This window comes from Perca fluviatilis, chromosome 2, assembly GCF_010015445.1.
Source record: "Perca fluviatilis chromosome 2, GENO_Pfluv_1.0, whole genome shotgun sequence".
Classification (NCBI taxonomy): Eukaryota; Metazoa; Chordata; class Actinopteri; order Perciformes; family Percidae; genus Perca; species Perca fluviatilis.
This window is the reverse complement of record NC_053113.1, coordinates 41,537,534-41,550,339: the sequence shown is the minus strand read 5'-3', so window position 1 is coordinate 41,550,339 and position 12,806 is coordinate 41,537,534. Positions and strand designations below refer to the sequence as shown.

At 41.0% G+C, this 12,806-nt stretch overlaps 1 protein-coding gene across 1 annotated transcript in view; it reads right to left on the bottom strand.

Moving 5' to 3' along the window:
• The window catches only part of tenm4 (teneurin transmembrane protein 4), a 226,404-nt gene that overhangs the window by 90,578 nt on the left and 123,020 nt on the right, over nucleotides 1-12,806 (bottom strand). The window contains 5 exon segments of the mRNA XM_039778870.1: nucleotides 1,264-1,428; nucleotides 8,728-8,963; nucleotides 9,925-10,023; nucleotides 10,269-10,343; nucleotides 12,044-12,293. Coding sequence (XP_039634804.1) covers nucleotides 1,264-1,428; nucleotides 8,728-8,963; nucleotides 9,925-10,023; nucleotides 10,269-10,343; nucleotides 12,044-12,293 — 825 coding nt within the window.

The following is a 12,806-nucleotide window of genomic DNA, read 5'->3' as shown; positions in this document are numbered from 1 at the left end:
TAAAGCAGACGTCCATACAAACTACCCCCAGGACTTGGTGGCAGACACGGCTTTAGGTTACACGTGGTACGGCAGATGGCAGTGTTCTCAAAACTCCATCAGTGGCAATGGGTTTTCATCAGAGTAGACAGGACACACTCCCCTTCTCCCAGATCCGGGCTTTACATAATGCGACAACACACACATGCTCATTTTCCACATGTTGGGGTGTGTTTGTATTTATGCAGCACATTAATGGAGAGTACTCATCAGGCTGTTTAAATAAATCATAAGCCGAGAACAGTGATAATGGGCCTCATGGTTAAATAAATGGCTGTTATTCTGCAAGCTGAACTACAACATAATGCTTTGATGGAAAGACAAGACTCCGAAGGAGAGAAGCTAGTCTGAATTTCAACACGGTGCACATCTGCATCGCCTTGATAAAACATTAGATAGCTCATCATTGTTTTCTGGTGACAGCACTGAAGAATGAGACTTATTTAGAAAACCATGGCTATTGATTTCCTATCAGCAAATGGCGGCCATGCAGGGTCTAAGCTCAGCTGTAGTCATGCGTGTTGTTAGCTAAACACACTTTCTGCTGTCTGGTAAATGAAAAAGACAACTCCTGGATTCATCTATATGGTAATGACCCCATCTTCTACCTATTGTAGTCTGCCAGTGGCAAATCACATGGTTAAATCTGGGCCCATTTGTTCGAGGAATGGAACAGAGCAAACTTTCCTCGAGTTGAGCAGTTGGTACCATGGGGGTGAGCACATGCTTTCTTTGGCTGCCAGGAAAGGCAGCCCAGACTAGGAGATGAAAGGATCACATCCGTTCTGAAGAGGACAGAGTGGCTAATCCCCCTCCAGCCCCTGGATACTCAGTCCCTTCAGCTGCCCCATTTTCTCCCTCCAGGAACAAATAACACGTTCCCACTTACAACAACTTTCATAGGATTACAATGCAGATCTCTTTGCATACCTTGGAGACGAGTGAACAGAATGTGAAACTGGATGACAAAATAATAACAAACTTGCTTGAGCTCATAAAATGTCCTCTGTAAACTTTAAGATTTGAAAAAAATTGTTTTCCTTGTGCAACGTTGTTCTTTTCTGACGCGGGTGCAACAGTTCATGACAATGAATTAAGAGTCATGCAAATCATCCTGAAAATATCAGATGCATTTAGGTAGGTTTGCTTAAGTATTAGTTGGAGAAAAAAACAGATATGTGTAGTGAATAAAAATACATTATCCTTGTAAAAAATTGCACTTACTCTCATCTTTTCCCTTGCGGTCAGGTATTTCCAAGCCTGTGTTGCCTAGTGGTGGCAAGCTCAGGTCAGTAGGAAAAGGTAGGCCACTTGTATTGTCCTCAGACAGCTGGTACATCTGTCTCTGCATGGGTTGCAGGTGCCAGTTCAATCCAAATAGGTGCATGGCTGAAATATTAAACATAAGACAACTTCAGAATTGATTTCCTTTTTGCAATTCATCAAAGCAAAGTAATTTACTCTCTAAATGACATACATAGTAACCCCAAAGGTTATCCAAAGGTGTCAGCTGTGAGATAAAGGCACAGGAAGTAAATTCCAAAGAACAATACACGGTTTAATGGTTAAAGGCATTTTTTTCCCAAAGTGCTGAGCAGTGAGATCAGAAGATGAATGCTATCCTGACCTCATAGGACAACATCTGTCTCACCACACCAACACAAGGCAGGGACCATCCCCAGTGCCTTGAGTCATTTTTCCAAACCCCATTACCTTTCCATTCCCTTGCAAAACTAGGGGACAAAAGAAAAAAAAAGCACATCAGCAGGGAGACACCAATGTGAACACTGCGGATGAGGCATGCTGATATTTTACAAGGTCGACAAAAGACTTGTCCTTTGGAACAATGGCAGCAGAGTGCAGGGCAGAGGAGGAGGGGCTGACCATGACAGATCACCAATAAGAAAATGGACAAGACCAGCTTAGCAAGGCAAAAGCCACCTTGGAAGTCAACATTCAGCAGAAAAGGCCCAGAAACTCAATGTAGCTATTTTATTGGTTTGTTGGTTCTCTTAAGCTCCTCGAGTAAATAACCACGCAATCCAATTATAAAGAGTGAAATGATCTGGGAGTAAGACCTTGCCAGTCCTCTCAATGTTGTTTTCTTCAAATGTGTTTTCCTTTTTTTTCATTTTATAACAGCATACACTACTTTATGTCACCAATAAGCCTGTCAGTGACTGTTCAGACAACACAGAAAATACCCATCATTACTTGGATACATAGAAAAAAACTAGTCTCCTCTCTATTATCGTACCACTCCAACACAAGGATCAATTAGAACAACCTATATTTTTATCCATGAATTCAGAATTTGATTGCACCTAAAGTGTATTTTCTTTGGTTCACAAGCATAGTTTTGCCTTTTTGTGTTGAATTCCTTTGGTGAAAAATGTCAAATGGACTCATGTAGTGATCTTGTTCAACACAATGTTGTTTAGCAGTCATCCCACAAAGTTAGAGAGTGTGGTGAGAACACGATGACCGGGGTCCTTAAAATCTAGTTTGGCCATCAGCAACATACACCCACTCAGGACCTATTCCACTTCCTACTGTCTCATGTCTGCTAATGAAATATTTTTTAATTCCTTAAAAGCCTGGAAAGACACAGGGAACTTAAACTAACTCATACAGAGTTTTTTCCACACAGACTACAACTGTCTTGTGTTTCCATTCAGCACAAACCCACAGAAAGCTGGACCATGGGGCTGAACATGGGCCTCTTAATAAAAAACGAAAATTGGCCTCTTAGGAAAGGCCTTCCCATACAGTGGGCCCCCTCTACCGAATATTAATGATGAAAAGAAAAAAAAATCGCCGGCACCTCGCAGCCTACTTCTTAGTCAGATGTATGTTTGTCTGTACAAAGATAAGCATCTCAGCATTTTTGCAGGTCAGTCTATTTCTCTTCCCATCCAAGATGGGAGACGGAGAGCTGAACAAATGCAAAAACAAACCACATGTGGTACATGCCACAGTCGTGTCCAGCCAGTGGCTTCTTCTCCGAATCAGCAGCTGCGGTAGCAGCATATGCTCTGACTGTTGTCCGAGTCTGACCAACACAACATTTAGCCAGCGCAAAATTAATGCGACACAGCAGATAAACTTCGGCCACTGCCATCGGTGAATGCCATCTTATTTCCCGTCAGGCCGATGGCAGCCAACAAGGCGAATATCGGCCGATACTGATGTTCGGCCGATAAATCACTGCATCCCTGGCTCTTATTGTTGTTTTTATTTACAGAATATGTTACACACAACTGTTGTGCAACTTATTAATGGAAACTTAGTGCAAACAGCCCGATGTTTCAACACTACAGTGTTCATCAAAGTCTAAAAAAAGTGCTTTATTAAGACCATATATACCAAACTGAAGACCCTACGTGGCTTCATCAAATCTCTCCACTTCAAAATCCTAAGAGATCCCCCAAGAATAAGAGGTTTACATGTCCAGGCTCAGCTATTAACTTCAAATTGACTGAATCCACCATATGAACTTGACGAGTGCAGATCGAACCAAGCCATAGTGTCTGATGAATTTATTATTTAGATCCCTATAAGCAGTTGGCCCAAGATTAGGACCCTTTTTTTCTTGTTCTTTTTTATAAAACTCTGAACAAACGTTCAAAGAATATACCTAATATTTTAATGATGCATAAAGAGTACCATGTGTTTAGTGAGATATTTGGATGGATTTGTGAAAACAGATAGGTAGTGAACAGTGTGTTTTTCAGGCAAAACACAACACAAACTGTCCCTAAGATGAAGAAAGTTCAACTGCAATACCAGCATCTGTTCTGTGTCTGTCCAGTGCCTGTGAAAGTGCCTGAACGTGTCAGTGGAGGACAACCAGTGAAGAGACAGATGGCTTTGTTTGTCATTCCGTAAGCTGCAGAAAGACATTCCTTTTGATTTGTAGCTTTACATTGACTGGCGAAATGGAAAAAGAGTCAGAGCATGTCGCTGGCAGAACCAACGCACCAAGTCACCAAGCACGGTGTCATTCCAAGTGTCCTAGTAATCATGTCTTTTTGAGCCCCATCCTTCATCCCATCCATCCCTGAGGCCTCTGATGGAAAATAGTTGAAGAGGCCTCCCCCCTCCCATCCCAAATCCAAAGATTAACTTCAATGCCTTCTTGGTATCTATGATATGCAGAGCATTGGACATGAGCCAGTGAAGAACCTCCTGTTTTCATTTTGCTTGCTTTTCCGACTTTGCAAACATTGTGAAATGACACTCAGAAGGCTGCTGCAATTGGCTGCAAAGTGAAGACAGGTTGTCGGAATAACAAGCTACTTCTAATGAGATGGCCACTGGCAGAGACAAGCTGTGTCTGTGTTCCAGCGATGCCACTGACCTGTCAAGCGTACTGCACTTCGTAGCATCGCCCATTTTGTCCTGAGCTCATGTTGTGTCCTCCTTTCGGTTATCTCTTGGCAGGAAGTTGGGTCATGCCATGTGCCAATTAGGGAACAGAGTTACTGTAGTAGAAGACTTCTAAGCCAATCTGAGGAAGTCTGCGCTTATTGCTGTGGGTCATCTGCCAGCATTGCTGTGCTTCTATCGTCTGATCTGAAGAGCACTTTCCAACTAGTGCACTCTTCAAGGGAAGCTATGATGAGTAGAGTCATTTCTTCTCATCCTACTGTTCAAAATCATCAAATACTGTGAGCATCTAAAAAAGGCATATTCTTCTATCTTGAGGTATTCAAAAAAAAAAGCCAGCATAGATTGCAGTCTCATTCACACCTTGGACTGAAACATGTTTTAACCGTATGGTTAATTCATCTTTTTTAAATAGGTGCTAAACATGGCAGCCATCAGTTGCTCATTTGTCACCTAACTGCATTTACACCTCTCTTACATTGGCAGTCTGTGCTGTAAATCACCACTCTCTCATTATGATATGATCATAACGTTGAGGAAAATAACTTCTACAGCCACACGTCAGTCTAGCACCACAGAATTCAATCACTGACATGGTGAATTTATTCAAAACAAAGCATTATAAAAAACAAAGGTAAACACATGACAGACTAAATGGGATACCAAATGTGAGTTTCGGCGATGTCTGGCTTTAGCCTAATGTATTACCTTCCATCAGAATTGGGCAATTAAAAATCTGGTGTAAACTAATCTTATTGATATCAATGTTGGGAAGAACTTTATTAGAGAAATTATATATTTCCATGTATGTTTGTAAATTGTTGCAGTAAATTAACTGGTTTCTAGCTCTGTGACATAGCAGCCATGCTATATATATATATATATATATATATATATATATATATATATATATATGGAGAGCCAATCCAGAGCCATATTTTCTGTGCCCTGACCATATCACAATTACAGCCAACCGTTCCAACTACCACAACAGGACAAAGTCAGACCTGGGTTTGGGATTTGTGAATAAAGCTTGCCTGTCAACACGTAAATACTTTCTTGCCGACTGAGCACTTTTTTTTCCCATTTAGAGTAACATCAGTATTGAGAAATCTAGATAATGAAAATATCACATTGGGATAATAAAAGCATTACATTTTACATTACATGTCATTAAGCTGACGCTTTGACCCAAAGCGACTTCCAATTAAGTGCTTTCAACCATGAAAGTAAAAACTCCTGACAGCAAGAATCAAGTGCAAGCACATTAGCTTCAAATAAGCCAAACTACAAAGAGTCCCATGTTTTTTTAATGCAAGATGCTAAAATTGTATCCAAGCCAAATCAAACAAAGCAGTAATATAAGTACTGACTGACAAACAGGTAAAATATATGTGTTGCAGGGAAGCTCTTTCTGGGTTGGATGGTTCATACCGTGAATGGAATGGAGTGACCTGAAGACAAAAGGATATGGATGATTAAATGAGCATCATATAACAAATGTGCTAATGAGCTAGCGACCACAGAGAAAACGGAGCCATCTTAAACCCCCAACCTTTTTTGCACTTCAAAATGTGCCGATTTACAAAGCGGTGACAAAATAAAACCATGCTGCAAGTCAAAACATCTGTCATGAGGCATAATTGGGTTCATTAGACATCTCACCCACAGTTCCCAATTACAGGCCTCAATAATTAATTGCACTTGAAATTAAATGTATTTTCTCATCAGCCTTTAATTAAATATGGCTCTTGTTCTTGATTGGAAATTCCGATCTTCGGGTGAGGTTTGGTCTCCAACATGTTTGCTTGCGGTGCATCTGGAGATGGTCTGAGTTTGGCGGGGTATAATTACACAGGCTGATTAAGCACTATCAGGCTGATGGGGCTCTCTGGCTTTTGGCCAAGTCAAAGCAGTAAACTGTTGACACGTACTGTATCTAGACTTCTACAGCCTGCTGAAGCCACAAACAAACCAAAGCAGAACTTTCTCACACCAACCATCATTGATTAAAAATTGCTGGATATGTAGATAATCACCATGAACAGCAACCAGCTGATTATTTTTCTTTTAATCCAGCACTGTTCTGAATTCCAAATTAAACAATTTCTCTGGTGACAAAAAAAAATATGAATAATCTGATTTTAGTTCGTTTGGCCTCGAGGAGAGGCAGAAACGATTGATTTTTTGATTGTTACGGCATAATGGATATCTATAACAAATATCCTTAATGAAGAATTCATTTATCTCACTGATGAAGGCCATGCAGAAGGATCTGGCTGTTCTTTCATTGACTTCATGCATATGAACGACAACGATCTTAACATCCTTTAATTTGAAAAAAAAAGAAAAAAGAAAAAGCTTAACAGCCTAACCATTTATATGTTAAAAAGGTATTCAAAGCCAATTCAGATGTACATTATATGGGGACATATATATTAAACAAAAGTATGTATCAAATCCTTATTTGAATTTGTAACAACGGACCAGGCAGAACTTTCATTACTTGAATAAAAAAGGTCCTGCTAGCTTTTTCCATGTAGATCACCAAATCCTTGGAACTTTCTGCCAATCTAGGCAATAAATATATTCAACAATATTCAAATCCAGACCTCAAACGTTCCTGTTTGACATTACATTTTGAGATTCTTTAACTGTCTTCTGTCCCCTCACAGCACTACAGGAACCTTCTATCCTGAACCATGTCACTCATTCCTTTAAAATATTCTTTGAGTTATCTGGTCTTGTTCATCATATCCTGTCCCCCAACCTGAGCCAAGCTCACAGCACTAATTCAGTCAACACGTGGTTCACTTACCTCACCCTTACCCAAAAACCTGTTGCTATGACCTCAAATGCCCTAAAACCCACCAACCTCACATTTTCACTGGCCCTTTGACCTACCTACAATCCTTGTTGTTTCCCATTCCTTCTGTACACGACCACACTGTTACTGCGTATGCTGCTGTTATCGTGGGTTTCTGCGCACCTATAGTTCATAGGTGCATAGCATCCCTTTAAGTTTTTTTTATTAATATTAACTAAAACTGCAAAGATGAAACTATTAGTTGTCAACTATTAAATGAATCGGCAACTATTTTGACGATCGATTCACTGGTTTGAGTAATTTTTTATGAAAAAGCTTGTTAATTGTGAATATTTTCCGGTTTCTTCTCTCCTCTGTGACAGTAAAGTGAATATCTTTGAGTTGTGGAAAAACAAGACATTTGAGGACGTCATCTTGGGCTTTGGGAAACACTGATCGATATTTTTCACCATTTTCATAGAACAAAAAACAAATCGATTAATCAAGAAAATTATCGACAAATTAATCGACAGTGAAAATAATTTCTCTATGTGTATTTTGCTATGCTTTCACTGACTTATTTAACCATAGTGATTTAACTTTTGTGAAGAAATAAAAAAATGATCTGTGCGACTCATTAAGTGTTACTAGTATTACTGGCAGGGCAGCAGCTTGCTTGGAATAAACAGAAGATGAACTGGGTAGCTAGCATAAGTGATAGCTGGGAAGGTTAAACAGACCAGAAAGAAAATCAACATAAAATCCGAGTCAGAACTCAGAGTTAGGGACACAGCTGAACATGTGAACTCTGAGAAATATGGAAAAAATACAACATCACAGCAGTCACTTGCAGGATCCACTCTTATACTGACTAAGTACTTTCAACTCCTCTAGTTTTTCATTTTGTGTCTTATCAACTGGCTCTTGACGGTTTGCAAGTGAAATGTTGTCTTGTATATACATCACAGAGATAAGACTGTATCATCAGATATGAATGCCATTACCTTACGGAATGACAGCAGTTAAAAAGAGCAGAACAGATTTAATAGCATAACTCGCATATCACAGATGATAGTCCTTACCCAGCTGGGACCTGGATATACTGGTCCGGGAATCGAAGAAATCAAATGGGATGAATATTCTTTCATGTGTGATTGCTGATGTCTTTTTAATTCATTCCCTATCTGACCTATTCACATGAGCAAGAAACTGGATTGCCCATCTCTGCAGACTCAGTCAACCCAATCTATGAATGATAATGTTATTTCGGACGAGGTGTGCGCAGGCGAGGAATCAATCTATGAGTCCCTATATAACTACGCTCATATAAGGTGGAGGCTGCAGATTCAACACTATTAAAAGGGACGATAGAGTTAACACAATAGAGCATGGACTCATCCTGTGTCCGCAGTTAAGTGAAGGGAGGTGCTGGGGGGGGGCGGTTAGGTAGAGGCGCTCGCCCCGGTGTGTAGAAAGCACCAGAGGTGACTCACCGATGAAGTAGGCCAACAAGAAGAGCAGTGTTACTGAGATGAGGATGGCACTGAGAGCAGCACATTTCCAGTTGCAGTGCTTGTAGGGTTTCTTCAGGCTGAAGGCGGGTCGAGAGAAGGTGTTTCGAGGCAGAGGGCGTGGGGGGGGCGAGTACACCGTGCTGGATGTCAAAGGATATCCTGGTGATGTTGTGCAATACATTGGTGATGTTCCACCTGGTTTGAACAGGAAGTGTCTGGAAAAAAAAACATGTATTTTTTTTAATTATTATTCTTAACAAAAAACGCTTATTTCTCAGGGACATCTATCATCATAAAAGTGTAAGTTACTGTCTATCCAAGTGCAGTCCCTTCCACTGCAGTCCCTTCCACTGGTATGTAATTTCCAAGCACGTTTAATACTGTAACCATAGTCACGCTCATGCTAGATTAGTAAGAATACTAAAGCGTACTGGCTTTTGCTCAGTGGAAACTGTGAATCAATATTAAATCTAATTTACAGGACTTGTGACCGCAGCTGGCTCTTGTTTACGTATTCATGCCAGCGTGGCGAAGAGTAATTCCCAGTAACTATGTCAAGGCTGTCCACAGGAGAGATACACTATATAAGGCTGCAGCAGGGAGTGGAGCACATTTATTCTCCCTTGAAGAACATGGCTGCCTATGTCGGAAAACATGTGCAGAGCTGCATGTCCAAGAGCCGTATGATGGGCCCATCAGAGAGTCAGTGGCAGCGGCGCTGTTGTCAAGGCCGTTTTACTGACAAGTTTACCAGAAGCTCCTGAGCGACAGTGACACGAGCGTGATTGAATGTCACATTACGATGTACGATGTGGAAAGTCACTGCGACCATATTCTGATTTATAAATATCAGGACAAATCTCTGACATGTCCTATTCTCGCAATAGGAGACAACATGGGCATTTGTGTTTCGTAAAGCGGTCATGCTTAACATTAATCAAAAGCAATACAACCCAACAATGTGACTAAGTGCAAATTGTTAGTTGTATCAAACAGGGAAGGGACAAGTACAGCAAGGATTCTAGCACTGCAGGAGACATACACTGAAGATTTACAACATGTCAAAATAGAGGATGTTTGATGGGGGGAAAAAATAGCGCAGGCATCACTATTGTTTACATGGCAAAGCAGATTCTGACAGTAGGGTGAGAGCCAGATAGCAAACATGCAACATACCCGTCGTTGTACGAGGCATCGTGGCGGGCTGACGCCAGAATGTCCATCTCAATGAGGTTGTCCTGTAAAGTCTCTAGGAATGTCTGCTTTGCTATGTTTCTACATACAGGTGGAAAGATGGATATGAAGCTAGTGTGAGATGTGCGTGCAAGAAACATAAATGCAATACAGTATGTGATCACCAAGCAACATCAACAACAACAACAACAACTGACAAATGGGGATCAAGACAGACAGCGTGGGACAAAGAAACCAAGGCCCTTATGGAACTATTTCTACGAACTGAAGGTGTGAGACGAATAACAACTAGCTCTCTGGTTCCCCTCATTTGGGCACTGCCATACCTTGTTTTGTACGAGCCCTGCCCTTCTCTGCAAGCGTCTTGCTCTTCTCTGATATACATTAGAGTATTCTGGCTCCTTTAAGGTTGTGATTGGAAGAAAACAATGCATCACTTATAAATGAGAACCTTAAGGTTTCTAACACTTATTTCAGACAAAACACCTTTTTTTATATGTCTTAATGTCATTTTTAATTACAAATCAATGTGTTACTAAAGTTGCATAGTTTTCAAACTGGATAGTTTAAAAAATGAGAGCTGTGTTCCATAAGGAAATACTGCAGCAATGCAATGGAGAAATGAACTGTCCACATGCAATGGGCAGGCTGAACACGTTCAGTGGTACAAGAGAAAGGCCTTGTTTTTGAAGAATGCAACTTTTAATAAAGAGAGAGGGATGCTTGGCAGAACGTCTAAAGAAAATGTTGAGAGCGGATAGAACCATCCAACTGCTGGCGTCTCTCCAGTAGCAGAGCAGGATAAGACCTACAAGTGCAGAATTTATCAGGGCCATTACATTTCACAAAGGCGACGAGAGAGGGCCATTGTAATAGTAAAGATGACATGAAATATTTCCGCGCCCGTGTGGATTTTACTAATGGTTTCAAATTCATTATTGGAACTTATGGCAGTTGATCTTTCTTTTTTTTTATCAAGGCAATAAGTCATGAAGACTACATATGTGTTTTGAGCGGCACTCGTGCCTGCTGCAGACGTACTCTCCTCACCATCTGTGTCCTGCTCCACAGGGAATACCTGTGCAGGATTAACTTGGGAGCTGGATGACATGTAATCATTCATTATACCACTAACTGCCCTTCTACCAGCTAAAATTGATGCTCATTTTCCTGTTGACTGAAGCGTCTCACAAAAAACAAAAGGAAGAAACAGTGGTTCTGTTCATGGCTGGTGTTTAGCTTTGCCAAATTAGCTATTAGCTATTAGCTATTCTCCTGTCAACAACCATTTCATTTATGGCAACGCGTTTACTATATACAATATGGACAGTGTGGTCTAAGTTTTTCATTGGATTGCTTTGAACAGATTCTTAAAATCAAATCACCTAAAAATCTATAACAACTTCCTCAACATCCGAGGCTACACAATGGCTTTTATTTCAATTTGCTCAGCAGGCCGGCTGATCACACAGAGAAGTTAGGGTTTATTCGAGGAGTTTTTCTAACGTTCTAATCTTAGCAGAATAATGTGATCATGATGAGTGTTGAGATAAGATGCCTTGCTATTCTTGATTTCATACCGCCTTGCAATAAGACCAGCCAAAGAAATGCAACACGTATTCCCTTTGTTACAATAACACTTGACATATCTACTTCACACAAGGGCCTCCTATTGAGAAATGTGCTAGAGAACTGAGTACTGATTAATATGAAATAAATAAAACTCGGGGCTGAAGTGGAGGAGCTACGAAGCCTGCTCACGGGAGCCTGGATGTAATTTTGCAAGAACTGTTTCATATCCAACATGATCATAATTACCCTGCTGTTTAAACTCAATACCTTCCATTGTTAGGATTGCTAACATTGGACGAAGACCCAAAAGCAGCACTTTTCTCTTGTTTGCCACAAAATCCTGTTCATCACAAATGTAAGCCTTTGCCCCCTAGCAGGATATTTTCCATGTTATTGCTTTGCTCCTTGTTAGCACTGTGGTAATTTAATATGGAGCAGACAGCATGAAAAGCTGTGTTCAATGGCAGCAGCTCAGGCATACGGTGGGCGACATCTCTATACATCGTCAGGGAGACAAGTTGCCCAGTACCTGGTTTCCAGGGGGATGTTGCTGTTGAGTAGCCAGTTGTCCTGTGTGCTGCCGGAGTCGTGAGCACTGGCCGGACCCTCGGGAGGAACAGAGCTGTCTGTGGGCGCGGGACTTGGGTTACTCCGCGGTGTGTAGTTGCCCCGGTTCAAGGAGTTAATGGAGGCAGCATGGTGCTGATGATTGGGCGAGTGGGAGTGGGAGAGCGGTAGAGGAGGCGTCCGTAGCCGAGAATGGTTTTGAAAGGCTCCGTCTGAAAGCAAAAGGAGAAAGAAATAAAACATGTTAGAGGAATTACAAAGAAATAGAGGAGAAAAAAAGGTCCGGAGTGCTCTGAATTTCAAACAAATAGTGAAGGTGCTATTTGGAAGGGGGGAAAAATAAGACGAAAGTTCCAAGGCACTCTTCTGGCAAAAAGTTAAAAAGCCTTTATTTAGATGGCTATTTCATGTTGAAATAATGAGAGTACATGTTAAAAAAAAAAAAAAAAGAGTAACAACCCACGCATAGCAGCAGAAACAGCCTTCTTCAGGGTGTAGCCCTCAGGTCGTGTGTGTGTGTGTGTGTGTGTGTGTGTGTGTATATGAATTATTTGCCATAGTTTCACAAACAGTACATAAATTAACACCTAAACTAAAGCCTAACTTCACTGCAGAACAGCAAAGCCCTTACACGAACCCCTTTTAAATAAAGTCCCACTTCTGCTCATTATTTCTCCAAACTGGTCTCTATCAGAGTGTGCCTTCTGCCTCCCACAGAGACCTGT